The sequence below is a fragment of the Glycine max genome, chromosome 19, assembly GCF_000004515.6.
Source record: "Glycine max cultivar Williams 82 chromosome 19, Glycine_max_v4.0, whole genome shotgun sequence".
In the NCBI taxonomy this organism is placed as follows: domain Eukaryota; kingdom Viridiplantae; phylum Streptophyta; class Magnoliopsida; order Fabales; family Fabaceae; genus Glycine; species Glycine max.
The window spans coordinates 3,815,718-3,831,834 of NC_038255.2; the positions used below are offsets into that span (position 1 = coordinate 3,815,718).

At 30.5% G+C, this 16,117-nt stretch overlaps 2 protein-coding genes and 1 long non-coding RNA gene across 6 annotated transcripts in view; 2 read left to right on the forward strand and 1 right to left on the reverse strand.

The window, feature by feature from the left end:
- Positions 1 to 1,816, forward strand: part of LOC100803100 (transcription factor TCP13) — a 4,959-nt gene extending 3,143 nt beyond the window's left edge. For 3 of the 4 annotated variants that reach the window (XM_041012935.1, XM_006603848.4, XM_003554869.5), the window contains exon 2: positions 50 to 1,816. In XM_041012935.1, the coding sequence (XP_040868869.1) occupies positions 176 to 1,300 (1,125 nt within the window). In that variant the 5' untranslated portion in view covers positions 50 to 175 and the 3' untranslated portion in view covers positions 1,301 to 1,816. Of the gene's footprint in view, positions 1 to 36 lie in introns of all 4 variants that reach the window. The other variant, XM_006603847.4, reaches the window with a different exon arrangement.
- Positions 1,817 to 7,778: 5,962 nt separating this feature from the next.
- Positions 7,779 to 9,045, forward strand: LOC121174200 (uncharacterized). Its single transcript, XR_005890072.1, has 2 exons — positions 7,779 to 8,099; positions 8,384 to 9,045. It is a non-coding gene; the product is annotated as an uncharacterized lncRNA (long non-coding RNA).
- Positions 9,046 to 9,288: 243 nt separating this feature from the next.
- LOC102662105 (protein LONGIFOLIA 1) lies at positions 9,289 to 14,825 on the reverse strand. The gene is made up of 5 exons (XM_006603850.4): positions 14,014 to 14,825; positions 12,695 to 12,747; positions 10,795 to 12,612; positions 10,564 to 10,717; positions 9,289 to 10,397 (listed from the first exon to the last, which is right to left on the reverse strand). Exons 1-5 carry the CDS (start codon positions 14,168 to 14,170, stop codon positions 9,613 to 9,615), a joined length of 2,967 nt encoding a protein of 988 aa, XP_006603913.1. The 5' UTR covers positions 14,171 to 14,825; the 3' UTR covers positions 9,289 to 9,612.
- Between the last annotated feature and the right edge of the window lie 1,292 nt (positions 14,826 to 16,117).

The following is a 16,117-nucleotide window of genomic DNA, read 5'->3' on the forward strand; positions in this document are numbered from 1 at the left end:
TGGTAAAAACCTATTTTCTCAATCTTAATTTCGTAGTTTTCTGAAGCAGATACCAACTAGGAGTGACATGCAGCAAATTCACACTGCAAAATTCACAATTAAGAGTTTCATTGTTGAAGGTGGAAGAGAATTTCCATGAAGAAAAACCAACAACAACAATGAAAGAAATACTACAATGATCAACAGCACGAAAGAAACTGATTTTCCACTAAAACAAGAAGGTCTTTCTTCAAGTGATCATGAGAAGGCAAAGGCTCCATCGAGCTCATCATCATCACAATGGCTAAAACTGAAGGATCCAAGGATTGTTCGAGTATCAAGAGCCTTTGGAGGAAAAGACAGGCATAGCAAGGTATGCACAATAAGAGGACTAAGAGATAGAAGAGTGAGGCTTTCAGTCCCTACAGCAATTCACCTCTATGATCTCCAAGATAGGCTTGGACTCAACCAACCAAGCAAGGTTGTTGATTGGTTGCTCAATGCAGCAAAACATGAAATTGATGAATTGCCACCACTTCCAATTCCTCCAGGTAACTTCACCCTTGGTTATCCCTCTCTTGTTTCTTGTAATGAAGTTAGCACCTCTCGTGAAGGTTCAGGCCAAAACACTTTATTATGGAAACCAAAGCCAGGAGAAATAATGGTTAGTGATCATGATAAGGCAAATTGGATGAATAGAAGAGAAGGAGATGATGATGATGATAATAATCATAATAATAGTAATGGTGATAAACAAGGAAGCAATAATAATTGTCATGGTGGTGCACTTGTTTTGCCAAATAATCTCTTGCCAACAAGACCAAACCATCCTTCTTTTTTGGGTTTGATGAACACTATGCCATCACTTGGTTACCAATGGGAACCTAATTCTTCAGCTGCTGATGTTAATGTTCAATGGCAAAACCATGGATTTTTTAACCAAACAGATGTACACAGCATCGATGTGGTTCCATTTCCGTCAACACTGGCTCTATCAACTGGGAATAGTACTAGTACTACTACTACTTCTCAGATTTTGGTGTGTCCTCCTCCTCCGGGAGCAACAACACAGCCATATTTTCCTTCTTCACATTTTGCAACAATGGAGATGAATGCAAGGCAAATCAACCACTATCAGATGCTGAGTTCAAGTTCTCATCAAAATCTCTTGGCAAATTCTCTCAATCATCCATCATCACAGCAACTCATGAGCCAATCCGGGAAAGCACCATTCAGCTTGCGAATTAGGCCTAAACTTTTCCATTCTCCTAATAGCAGTGAAAGCCATTCCCAAAAAGATCAGGATTTCCCTTCCAAGTGATGCACAAATAGAGCAAAATAAAGTTGTCAAAATTCTTCTTCTCCTCACAAATTATGCATGGATTGATATCTTGAGGGCTGTGTGGGAATTAGTTGCAAGACATATTATTCAACGTTTTGGGGTTTGAATAAACATTCCGTTTTTGTCAAAGTTATGTTTGGTTTTATGATTTTCCATTCAGTTTGATCTATATGGATATGCCATGCAAAGGTCTACAAAAGAATGGTTTTCTTTTCAAGGGTAAGAGCTTTTTCCTGAAGTGATGATGTGATTGCTACACTAAAGAGAACGCATGCTCAGATAAGTTCACACTCTCTTCTATGCATTGAGAAAGGTTGGAAGGTGGAATAATAATATTATCATTTTGATAGTGCGTTTTGGATTTGTTTTTGTTTTGGTTAAGTAAACATCTTATGTGTTTGAATGAGACAGAATTTCTCAGAGTCCTATGTTATATACTATTTGTTAGTTATTAATTACTTTTTTTTATTAAAGAATTCATGTTTTATTCTTTAATTGTGTTTGTATATATTCCATGCATGAGATGAAACATGCCAAAAAAATGGTATATCTGATTTCTCCCTCATGTACACTCACCAGCACATAAAAAACGATGCATAAAAACCTAAATGCAAATTGATAATCATAAGAGATAGAAAAAAAGAAGAAGAAAGAAATGTAGATAAATCACATGCAAAATTATGTAATAAGCTAAAAGGGAAATTTAAAGAAAAATAATAATGAATGTGAATATGAGATATTTACACTATTAGAATATCTTAATATAATTACTATAATGCATTAATTGATCATGAACTCATCTATCAAGAATGTGGCAATCCCTAACATTATCTAAATCTAAAACAATTTTTGTGTCAGCACAACACTTTACTAACACAGGATCAATCAAAGGTTTAATTATAATAACTTCAAAATGTTTCCAGCACAGATTAATTTTGATTCAAATTTGATTAGAGTTTAATTAATTTTCATGCATCGTAAAGATTTGACTACTGTCAACCAATTATAACTTAATCTAGATATAATTTTTAAACTAGTTATTATAAAATCAATAATATTACTATACATAACAATTTATTATTATTTTAAGTTATCATTACCTTTTTATTGGTTATGTCTGTAAATAATTGATGTGCTCAAGCTAGAATTACTCCTAAAATTAAACTACTGACCATGGGAATGAAATTCGAAGAGTGTTTTTTTTTAAATAAAAAAAATAAAAGACATTTACTTGCTTTAGAGAAACAAGGAGTAGAAGTTCGAAGTGCTACACGTTATAGTCTCTGAATAAAGCATAGGATGCCAAAATATGAGCTAGCCCTTTAAAATATTAATTAGGAGACAGTTAAAACGAGGATGCATGAAAAGCACAGAAGTATTCCACTTCACGTATGTTGATCAATTTAAACATATAGTGTGCTTTTTTTCTTCCCCCATGGTTAATGGAACTCAACAAACTTTTTCCGTCTCATTTTTGGTTTCCTTCGATTATGAGATTTAATTACTAGCTTATATATATTATGTATAATACACTCAATTAGGTTCTGGTCTATATATATAGATAGTTCCTTTTTGATCGTGATGTTTTGATGTTAGAAGACCTTCATCATCAGTTATTTCCCCCTCTTGGGAGGGGACTTGAGTTTCATTCCACGGTTTATCATAGTCTTGGTAATCTATTACTTGTTAGATGAATAAAATCTGCCTCTAGGATATATTAATTAAATTACGTAATTCACTTTTCACTTACAACAAATACTCCACCACAACAAAGAATTTCATTTACTGATTATAATTTGTTAGCATAATTTTTTGTGACAATAATTAAACTATTAATATAAATATTATGAATCTATAAATACAATGATATATATATATATATATATATATATATATATATATATATATATATATATATATATATATATATATATATATATATAAGTTAATTAGAATAAAAATAATTGTGTTTGTTGTTTTATTCTAATGATTTAAGTGATAATAAATATAAAATTATGTAAAACAATTGTGTGTTCGTTGTTATTATAATAATTATTAATGTTATATGATCATTTAATATAAAAATTAATTTCAATTTTATGTGTAAATATAACAAAAAAGAATTAAAATTATTATTTATTAAAAATTAGACATTTAAATAATTATAAAGAAAGAAAAAAGATTTTCCGATCTGTCCTTGAACCTATGGTGTTTATACTTCAAAAAAATAATTATGTCTGTGTTTATATTTTTTGTTTAATATTTAATAAAAATATTATTAATTTTTTTAACAATATTTAAAAAATATCACAAAATATGAATAAATGTTATTAATATATTTATGTGATATTTTATCAAATGTTATATATGATTCATGCCGTTAAAACATTTAACAATATGAGTTATATGAAACATTTGATATGTTACAAAAATATATTAATAATATTTATTTATATTTAATAATATTTTTTAAATAATGTCAGAAAAATTTATTGACATTTTTAAATCTTATTTGATGTGCACATTTTATTGGATAATTTTACCCTTAAATCACTTTTTAACTTTGAATTTTTTCTTCTAACTTACATTAATTCTCCATTACTTTTATATTATTAGTTTTTTTTATTTTTTTATTTTTTTATTAACTGTATTTAACTTTTATTTTTTTAGTATTTAAAATTTCTAGAGAAATACGAAGTGTTTCTCTTCCCCTAATAATAATAATAAAAGATTTTCATAAAAATATAATAAAATAAAACACTCATATAATAACTCTTCACTATGTGAAGTTTATAGACTTAATTGTAAAATTTGTCTCCCTATTTGAATTCTCCTATATTTCAAAATACACTATCCCGATTTTAATCATTGACTAAATTAAAAAATTGGTCAATATTTTCTTAAAAAATAAGAACTTAAAAAAATGCTTAAAAGAAGGATTAAAACTATGATCCTTGAAATAAGAAACACATTTTCTTACCACTACACTTAAGTGTTCATTTGAATATTTAGTGCAAAATATAATACTAATATGAGTTTTATACGAAAATAGTTTAAAATTCAAATTTTATTCTTTTTTAATTTATTATATTTTTATAATCTTATATATTATCTTTTAAAATATAATATATAAGATTAAATTATATTTTCACATAATTAGAATATGTATATTTATATAAGTTTTATTTTATTTTATATATATTTATCTTTTAAAATAATGCTTGTATTTATTGACAATATTTTTTTATCTATATTAAGATATTTATATTATTTTAAAAGATAAATATAATATATAAAATAAAAATAAAACTTATATAAGTATACATATTTTAATTTATGTGAAAACAAAATCTAATCTTATATATTATATTTTAAAAGATAATATATAAGATTATAAAAATATAATAAATTAAAAAGAATAAAATTTAAATTTTGAACTCTTTTCGCATAAAACTTATATTAATACTATATTTTATACTAAATATTCAAATGAGTACTTGAGTAGTGTGTTTCTTATTTCTAGGCTCACAACTCTAATCCTTTTTTAAACATTTTTTTAATTTCTTATTTTTAAGATTAATTGATCTAACTTTCTACTCTAGTTAATGTTTAAAATTTAAATATCTAAAATAAAAATTAAGATGTTATATTTTAAAATATAGTAAATAGGAAAGTCGATTTAAATTTAATCTAAAAGGTAAAATAGGGGGGGACAAATTTTACAATTAATGAAGTTTATAAATATCACAAAGGCCCATAAACCATTCATAAAAATTCCCTTCTCATAGATTTACAATTTAAAATACTATGCCTACTATTCCCTTCTCAACATAAGTAAGAAATTTCTATTAATAAAAAGAAAAATTACTATAAAAGTAACATTTTTTACGGGTATATTTTTCTAAGTAAAACTTTCAGCAACATCAAATGAAAGCCTAGCCTCTTAAAGGTACGAGTTTCGTGACTATGAGACACTCTTAATATGAATCGGAGAAAACAATTGATTAACACAGATATGGTGTTAATTGATGAAGAAGTCTCAAATTCTATTTTTATTATTTAAATATTACAATCATGAAATATATATTTTGTGCTGTTTTTTTTTTTTTTGTTCCAGAGCAATTATATGCATACTGCTATATCAGGAAAGGTTGGGCATGAATTCAAGAAAATTGGAAAAAGGAAAAAATATACACCATTGCGAATTTTGTGGTGTCAAAGAATAAAGAGAAATTTGTAGTGGTTGAAAAAGTATTTCAATCTTAGAATTTGAGGCTACATGCAACAACTATAGAAGAAATATGTGATGATAATAAAATTTCTCGTGAATATTTTTTTATTATGTAAATTTTGAACATTTACATAATCGTTCGACAAAGATGTTTTAACATGTTAGTAACTAATATTATTAATTTTTGGATTTTTTATATTATTAGTTAATTTTTTCTATGTAATCATATTACTATATTTTTTAAGATGTGATTGGAGTTATGGATAATGTGAATCCAATTGAAGAGAGGACAACTACTTATTATAAAGTTGACATGCTCACATTTCGACTGAGAGACACAAGGTATGGCAATTCTTCCAATCTATATGTCTATATAAATTTATTGATGCTAAAATATGTAAAAATTAAAATATTGGCAAGGGAAACATATTGAAAGCCACGTTGTGGGGTGAATTTTTTTTTGGCAAACATTAAAATGTAACATGTTTAGTACTCTTAAATCAAATGTTACAATTTTTACATCAGTCATGGTTAAAGAATTTTGAGATAAGATACCATCTTATTATATTTCAATTAAAATGATTATTAAGATAAATAAAATACACCTTTGATTTTTTTAATACTTATATATTATTATATTTATAAGTGAGTTGTCTATTTCAATATGAAGATCAACAAAAATATATATCAATATAAACACATCCGATGCAAGTGACCTCATCGAAGCATTCAAGTAAAAAAATTTAAAATATTATATTATCATTATGTTATTTTAGTTTTCACTTGCAATAAAAATGGTTGGTATTATGTTTCTTGCCCTTATTGTAAATGAAAGTATTTGATACTACTACAAAACTCAATTGTGAATTTTGTGAGAAGGATGTGGACTACCCAAGGACAAGATATATTTAAATAATCTTTTTGTTATTAAAAAGGGTACGGTGACCTGATATAGAAATGTTCAAGTATTTTTAAAAATTGAAGGTTTCGTTTGGAGCTTGGTATTCTACATATTTAACCATATATGTTTTGTTTGATGAAGTTTCTGAACAATTAGCACAACTAAAGATAAGTGAGTTTACCTCCTTTTCTAAAAATGTAAGTAATATGCTTAATTTATTTTTACAATGTTGCTATAAAAATTTATTTTAAAGGAAAATATATATTTATTTTAGTACTAATCAAACTTTTTATTCATATAGGAAAATGAAGATGATTCCAAACTACCTCCACAACTTCTAAATATCATCAACTCGACCGATATATATGTCGCATTATCAAGAGTAACTTTACCAAAGGGATTGAAAATTCTTATTATTGAGCAGAGATGAAAATTATTTAGATTACACTAAAAATGTAATGTACAATGAAGTATATAATATCTTCCTCAATGTAATTACAACTAATATATGTCTGAATGTCTTAAATAATTTTTTATATAGTTAAATATGCATATTTAATATAAAGAAACTATATGTCAAATCTATAAAACTGTCTAAAATTACACATGCATCTTCATTTTGGGAGTGTTATCAATGAATGTTTTTACAAAAAATGTGGATAACAACCTGAGTAAGTGTAAGATTGAGGTGGACTTGTGTTGCCTTCTCAGTGGTGTTGAGGAAGAAACAGTGTTGCATGCATTAGTCACATGCCCTATGCTTCAAACAATATGGTTTTGCCTCTTCTCAATTGGACCTAGAATTGATGAATATGTACCAGGTGCATGATTTTCGAGAGTGACTGAATAATTTTGTTTCTCAGGTGGACGAAGAAGTAAAAACCATGATCTTCATGCTGACTTGGCAACTCATTGCCTAGCCTCGTTATTTTTTCTTTTTTTTTGGATTTTTGTTGGATAATGTATCTTCTTTTCATCTTTTGCTTCAGTCTCTGAAAATTTTACCAACATCTCAATCCTAAAATAGAGGCTCTTTTAACTAATTTATAGTATTTAAGAAAATTAATTAATTTAGTTATTAAATTTGTTAGTAATTTATATTATTTTTTAAAAATAATTACTTATTACTTGATAAATTGATGCGTGGTGTCTCTAAAATTCTTATAAGAAATATAATGTTATTCTTTTTCTCTAAAATTCTTATAATGTATTTATTTTTTAATTTATAATATTTATGGCAAAATATTTAAGGATAAGAAAATAATTAATCCTACAAAATAAAACTAAAAAACATTATAAAAAAGCACAAACAAACTAAAAAAAGAGGGTCTTATATTTATTATTTTTCATTAAAACACTAATTATTATATGTTTCATTCCACCGGCAGCTGCAAGCAGAGCAACCACCTCCCATCATAGTTTGTTTGATTTGTCCGCCTCTGCTCGGAGACAACGATGAACAATGTCCATGTTCATAGGAGCCATTTTAAAGCTAACCCTAACCCTAACCCTAAACTTCACCATTTCTTCTTTCACTTGACCCTCTCAGTTTTGTACTTATGTAATTACTGTGCATGTGCTATACACTCTGTAACCTCAACACCTATCAATATTCATTACCTTCATTTAAGACCTGTAATTCAATGGTAAATTTTGTATTTTCATTTTTCCCCTTTCCTTTCTCAATTTTGAATCTTTCCCTCTTTTCCTTCCACCCCAAAATTGCTTTTTTTTTTTTTTTTTGTCCCACTAATTTATGTTTTACATTTAAATTTACACGGGTTAGGGTTTTGGGCTTGTTTGTTTCGGATTTCCCCGTAATGTGTTGTTCTTAATGTATGCGTTAGAAATTTGCTTCGTGCGAAAAACTAATCTTTGCAATGAAAACTGAAAAGAAACGTTTTTTTTTTATCTTTTTTTTTTTTTGCAGTATTTTACGAATTCAGGATAGTGGCTTCCATCTTCTCTCCAGCTATAATATTAAATGATGCAGTTTCAGCAAACCCTGTCGTGGAAAAATCTTGAAGAAGACTTTTGGGTCTGTTTGGTATAAGTGCTTTTGAGAGCTTCTCTGCTGGAAATATAGAACTTTTTTCAGTAGAGAACTCCCAAAAGCCGTCAAAAGGACTTTTTAGTCTTGGATCCAAACAGGCTCAAAGACATTTGCTTCAGCAACTGAAGCTGTGAAAAACACACACTGTGATTTCAAGTGCAATGATACGAAAACTTGAATCTATTTTTATCATCATTAGTTCTTACTGCTACGAATCTCTGTTTACTTGGCTAAAACCTAAAGGTTTATTTTTGTAAGTCTAGAAAATTAGTAGAGACACAATTTTAGCACCACTTGTGTTTCATGCAACTTCATAGTCAATAGTTTGAATTAGTTATATGACTTGAGCCATTTCTTAGGATTGTATTGACTTCAAATGTGAAAAGAATAATACTCAGGTTCATGTTGAATTTTGATCCATGCACAACCATATAAGTCCATAGATTGAGAGGGAGATGCAAGGAAGGAACCTTCACCTTGCTATGTAGCCTAGTTCTGTAGAGAATATGTCATGTCCTGAACTTGTATTTTTCTTTTTATTTTGTTTATGTCTTCATGAGTGTTTAAAGTTGAGATGTTTCCCGAATCTTGGGAAGATACCAGACAATGATTATTCTTTTTTTAGAAAAATTACCAGAAGTATTCAATAGAAGGAAGGAATAAATCAAGAATTGAGGCATTAAGCACCTCTGGAGGAGCTGAGCCTAACAAAAAACAGAGGGAATATTTGCTAAAAGCAAGTAACATACGAGCAGGTTTATGAGTAATAACTATATCTTGAAATGACATTCAACATGACTGTAGAGATATATAAAAGGGGAGCTTACTCTGATGAACTTAAGATACCTGTAGTTGAACTTAAAGAGATCATGTCATTGATATATACATTTATCTGCATTTCTGCATGTATTTCTTCAGCATACACTATTAATACATGCAAAAAAGATGGCTGTAGACACTAATGCTCACAAGTTTAGATAGGAAATACAATTTAAAATGTCAATTAATTAGCTTATTCCCCCCTCCTCAAAGTATAAGTATAGGTAGAAAAGATAGTTGGCATATTAAGGCCGAAAATTATTTCTTAAACTGGTTAGCCAGAAGTCCTACTTGGAAAACAGCAGTTGTCTGCAATGCTTACCAGAATGGTTAGCTAGTCCACTTCTCACAACTTCAGTTATCAAATCTTTGAAGATCAACCGTTCAATATCCAACACGACATTTGGTATTTCACTGTAACTGTTTGTGTAAATTGTGGGACAGTGCATCAACTCTTCCCACAGGAGACTTGTCAAATTCTCATCCTCATCATTCAGGTTGGCATTTGTATTTTTATGTTGTAACTTATCAATTTCTGTGCAAAGCTCATCCAAAAGCAGCTGTCCTCTTAGTTTTCTACCTGCTGGCTGATTTGGTTGGCACCACAGAGTAAAACTTTCCAGTATTATTTTCTGAGCTAGAATGTCATTAACAACATCAAATATTAGCTTTCTTTGTATTTGCTCAGGACTATTCAGTGCAGCAATCTTCTTGGCGTTGCATTCAATATTGAAACACGTCATGTTTGTCTTGATTTGCTCCAGTGCAAGGAACAAATTTGGGTTTATCGGGTAACTTGATGAATGAAAAACCTGGCTAGAGCTTTGACTGCTGAGCAGCCCCGATGCTAACAGTATTTCTGATATATATTTATGGTTAGGATCTTTATCATCTCTGAAATTGGTGAATCTCTCATCATTGTAGTCAATTTGTTGGAGAATTCTGACCAACTTTTGAGTTCTCAAGTCAGTATCACTGATTTCACTGCCGAACTTGGCTTTTGCAGTGCTTGATGAAAGCTGAAGATTTTCTGAGTTCTCCTCACTACTATCATAAGTGTTCAGAGCATCATCTGTTGCAATAAATTTGAAGAAAATCAATAACAAAACCTCCTTTCCTGCATTTTTATTTTTAATGGCATAAAAAAGTGTATTTGGTGTGATGATTCATTTTACAGTTGATTTTAGACTGATTTAACCTTCAATCTATGTTGCTTAGAAATGACATGTGCTACATACCTAAATCTTTTGACATGTCTGATTTCTTTTTAACTGGAGAAGGTGGTTCTTCTCTGTAGAAAGAAGCATCAAGAACAGACACAGGACTTGGTTGTTCTGCTGTAATTGTTTTCTCAGCCATAAAGCTTTCCTTGCTCAACTCTTCTGCTGCATTCTGATCAATTAAAAAAAAATAATTAAACTAGGTGATTTTATTGCAAGAATTCAATGATCAGAGGAAGAAATACTTACATTTTGGTTCATGCCCTTTAGCTGAGTGGAGTTACCATTGATCCTATCAGAATGAACAGTGTGAATGACTTCTACGACAACTTCATGCCTAAAATCCCTCCTTTGATTGCTGATCTCACTGAATTTTTGTCTGGGTGTTGTACTTGAGGAAGACAATTCCCCTGATTGCCTATTGTGTTGTCTTCTGTTACTGCTCAAATCTGATGATGGGCTAGTTGGTCGGGAACGCCTCTCCAAACCAAACTTCTTTTGTAGTCTTGGGCTCTTGGCCTCTGCTGTATTGCTGGAGTTGGTGGCATTTTCTCCATTGATTACTTGACGAACTTTTGAGGATTGCATCAATTTAGAAGTTCTCATCTTATTACTCTTATCCACTGAGTGCAAGGGTTGGCTGATGGAATCCTTGGCATGTCTGATTGCTGGGCCAATACCCTTTGCTGTTTGCCCGTCAAGCTTGCCACCCATTATTCCATTTGCGCAGTTTGCAGAGCTAAACTTGCCCAGGCTTGATTTACCCTGAAATGACATTTCTGTGGAAGCAGGACTATTGGTTTTTCTTGCAGCTTTTGCTGGTTTCATGATGAAAATTGGTGACTTACTACCCTGGGTTGAATTTGACATCTCAACCACGGTGAATGTTGGGTCCTTCTGCCGTATTCTTGGGCTTTTAACTATTGAGCTTTCACTGAGACTGCTGCTACTCCTATTGTCAGATAGAGAATTAGACACCTGATCTCTTGGAATATCCAATGATTCTTTATATCTCTGCATTGCATCAAGAATCTGTTTAAGGGCCCTGAGATCTTTTCCAGAATTTTTGAACTCTAGATCTGCTATCCTCTTTTCAATTTCCCCATATACAGAGATGGTCAGGTTTGATGCTTTTGCTGAAGATTCACTTCTTTTGGAATCCTGTAATTGAGAACCTTGGCTTGCTTCAGGTTGCCTCCATGGAATTGGTTCTAGAGAAAACCGTGAATACGGTGTCACATTCAGGATTGAAGCATCCCTCCTAAACTGAAGCAAGCTAGACCCCTTGATTGTTCCCTGGGATGATGCTGCACTTTGGTGTTGCTTGTACTCATCATTTGTGCTAGGTCCTGCAATTGTCTCATTTTTGTTGGTGGTGCAGCTAGACATCTGTGATGGAGTATCACTAGTTTCTGTGCAGTCTGGGAAGGCTTCTAGTCCCATTAACTTTGCTACAACGCCGGACGGTCTTCTAGAAGTTTCTGGTTCCTGCAGCTGCATTGTTCTGGAACTACCATACCCTTTCTGTGAACCCTTCAAAAGGATGCGAGATTTTGTTCCTTCATTGAAACTTTTGATAGATCCTTGTCTGCTGTCCAAGGAAAGCCTTGGGAGTTCCTTGGGCTTTGTAGCAGATTTGAATGTATCTTGTGTGTCCCTCCCATCGTAGGAGAGTCTTGGTGAATCCCAAGCAACCGTAACTCCTGTATTGACAGATTTTGAGGGCTCCAAAGGCCTGGGAGAGTCCATGTATTTCAAGATACGACCCTTCCTTTCCTCTTTAGCTACAGTTTTTACTGACAATCCATGAACATCTCTATGCATTGAGTCTTTGACAATATCATAGAAATCAAGGGGTTGGTGGCCTTGGTTGCCTTGCTTCATTGCTGCTTCTGAATTAGTGTTTTCTGGAATTTTCATTTGACTGATTGATGGTGGCTCTATCTGAATTGTTCTATTAAACTCGAGGGACGACATGCTAGATGAACGAGATGATGAAGTCACTGAAGTTCCTGATGATTCTGTGGAGAATTGTTGATTCTCTCTTGTGAGCTTCACATTTTTTGCCTGCAATCAACTCACATTCTTCACTGTTTCTAATTCTACCAAGGTTTCTCTAATGATTAAACTTTTTATACAGTTATCTTACCGTTGCCTTATGAGTTGTATTATTCACCTCTTTGATACGGTTGCTGATTCCACCTGAGAAAGGAACGAAATTTTAGTAGGAAGTACTTTGAAATATCTTGTAAAAACTTTAACCTCAGCTAGCCGTTCATTCTTCTTAAATTCTTTCTGGAAAATATATTGGCATGTTTACACATGTTAAAGCTTCAAAGAAATAACATCTCATCTAATTTGGATGTAATAAGTTAATAGATTAACACATCATTAAAAAATGTTGTGTTAATAATTTATTTAATGAAGCAATAATAATTTATTAGCTTAATACACCTTTATCCATATTTATCAAGGATGATTTGAGCATAAAGGTGTATCATTAATTGTTACAAAAATTAGGTGTTTATCGTAACAGGAATCTCGAGTTTTTTTATGGAATATTCTGAACCTGAAATGTTGCACATATTTACAGTAATGCTTTCTTGAATTACAAATGTTGTAAATAATAATAATAATAATAAATATTTTTTCTGCGGAACCATGTGCTACCTGGGAATGTATAAAGTCTGAATTTGTTTTTATTCGGTAAAATTATTTGGTTTACCCAGTTACTTCAGACGCATTAAAAAGAAATAGTTATTTCTCCATAATTATTTCATCCAAACATTCATCGTATATTAAATGAGGAAAATGAAATAATTATAGGGGAATGGTAAGGTACAAACTCGAATAAAAAAATATATCTGCATCTGTGGCGCTGCTAAAGAATGAAAGTTGTCATTCTATAACATTTAATATTCTAACATCTGGAGGAGGAAATTATCAGAAAGTCCATTGAAATGTTTATATCATGAAAACTTTCAGAGTTTCACATAAAATGGAAATGGTTTCTATATGATCTTCAATTCAAAGCCAGTTGATAAAAAGTTTTGTGTTGTCTTGTAACTACATGCAGTGAAAGAACTTTTACCAAGGACCAGTTATCACCCTTCTCATTTCATCCAAAATTAAAAAAATAAAATAAAAAATGCTGAAGAAAAAAAATAACTAAAAAGAGAAAACTATGTGACATTACATCCTGACAAATTGTGTGTTGATTGGGCCAGTCCAATTAATGTTGAAAGAAAGCGATTTTACTCAAGATGCATGTCAATCAAAATTTGTCAACTAGTCCTTTTTTATTAATGTCAACCAAAATTTGTCACTTAGTTCTGTTCGTTTAAAAATCTATGAATAATGACCCCGCACATATTTTTTTTTATAAAAATGTATCAAGTTAAATTTAATTCTTTTAACAAATCATCATCAAAATGCATACATAACAATAACAAATTTATTGCAGATTACCTTTATTAGTTGGTATGTTCTGATTGTGGCTGCTATTGCTTTGGCCCGTGAGGAAACTGTGGCGGTCAAACAGCTGAAAAAACCCACTGATGCACCCAATTTGCTTCTGCAAATCTGGATTTTCATCCTTCATTGATGTCAAAACCTTTTTAGACATTCTTTTTTTTGTTGATACCCTTTTAACTATTCAGAGTTCACAACAAGGGCTCCGTTATTTAACCACCATTTTCCCTCTCACAAAGAATGTAGAAGAAACTAAAGACCTTCTCTTTTAGGGGTACAAATAATTTGAAATATAAGTAGAAATTGGCCTTCTGGGCAGAGAAGATGCTAATGAGGATGACAATTTAATAACACTAGTGCATTGACTAGAACTTGCTTTAGACTTGGTCATGCAAATTTCATTATGCTTATGTGTGTTACATTACATGTATTATATGTGTATGCATGTGAAAACAGAAGAGAATGTCCATGACCTTGAATGGAGCAAAGAGATACAAAAGCAGAAAAATTGCATAAAACTGGATGATGTTGGGCTTTCACATAGTAGAGGAAGAGAGAATATATATATATATGTGTGTGTATCAATCTCCTGCAGAAGAAGCAGAAGGAACAAAAAGAAGTGGAAACCAAGCAATTCCAAAGTGATGATGCACAGAGAAGAAAGAAAAATTTGAGTGACCCAAGAAGAGATGTTTTTCTTTCTTTAAACTGAGCAGAGGAATATTTTTATTTTTTATCTTTAATTTTTTGCTTTTTTCTCTTGCAGAGGGAACAAAACAGCTATAAAGGAGGTTAAAGAGTGTGTGAGAGAGGAGTTATGGGGTCTATATATATGAAGATGGCAAGGCAAGTGTTGAAAAAATTGGGTCGGAAGAATAAAAAACTTGCAGTGAAAACTTTTTTTTTTTTAAGAAAATGTTTGATAAATACTCCATATACTATCCTACACTTAGAGAGAAAGTAAAAAAGAAATAAAAAATATAAATATAATAAAATTTATAATGTGAGAAAAAAAAGAAATAAAAAATATTGATGATGTATTTAAAATGAAAAATGATTTACCTACAATTATTTTTAATCATAAAAAAATGTATGATTATTTTTTTAATTACATTACGTAAGAAAAATGGGTGGAATTTGGGGTGTCAAAATCTAAGTGCATGAGACAGATAAGAGTTGTTAAAATACATAAATGGTTGAGAAAAAGGAGGGAAGTGAGGTGTGTGAATGCGTGGGTCAGAGATGAGGCAGATATGCTGTGGTCATTTCCTAGCACTTGTATGCAGACACAATAACGTGGGTGGGTCTTTGGCTTGGGCCTCTCTCTAGGAGCATGTGGAGTTTGTCAGAGAGTGAGGGAAAAACTAACAAAAAAGAAAGGAAGAGGTATAGTATATTTTGGTGTGCTTGATACTTCAAAGAACTTCTATTCATTTTAGAGGTTTATTTACAGACATTTTTATCAATCAAGTGTATGGAGTAACTAATAATCTTAAAATTCAAGTATTAAGTATATGGAAGTGGGTTAAATACTTTAAGCAAGAATTTTTCCACTTATAATATATGTATTCAATTTGACTTAATGCATTTTTGGGCTATAATGAAAAGAGTTTAACAGTAGGTTTACTCATTTTTAATCTAAGGTTTTGTTAGGATACTAGTTAAGGAATTATAGAAGAAAAAGTTTGATGAAAAATCATACGGGAGGACATTTTAAAATTATAAAAAAATCATCTTTTACATTCTAATAAAAATATTTTCCTTTTAACTTTCTTAATTAGTTTTCTTAACATTTGTCTTACTCTAAAATAACAAATTAAACAACAAATTGCTCTAATGCAAGTAGATTAAATACTTGAAAAAATAACTTTTTCACTTTATAATAAATGCATTCAATTTAAGTTGTACGTATGCGGAATTAAAATTGGAAGAGTTTAAAAGTAAGTTTACTCACCTTTATTTTTAGGATCTTGTTAACCATGTCCTAAGGACACTGGTTAAGAAATTAGAAAAAAAAGATTATATTAAAAATCATATAAAAATACATTTTAAAATTATAAGAAGGCACATTTAGTTATATCACAATAAAAATATTTTTTTT

What these genes read in the sequence shown, in the direction of transcription:
- LOC102662105 (XM_006603850.4), bottom strand. Translation starts at nt 14,170, where the DNA reads ATGTCTAAAAAGGTTTTGACATCAATGAAGGATGAAAATCCAGATTTG. An exon ending in GAACATACCAACTAATAAAG is followed by an intron (nt 12,748 to 14,013) that starts GTAATCTGCAAT and finishes TTCCTTTCTCAG; the next exon opens with GTGGAATCAGCAACCGTATC. An exon ending in ATACAACTCATAAGGCAACG is followed by an intron (nt 12,613 to 12,694) that starts GTAAGATAACTG and finishes AGTTGATTGCAG; the next exon opens with GCAAAAAATGTGAAGCTCAC.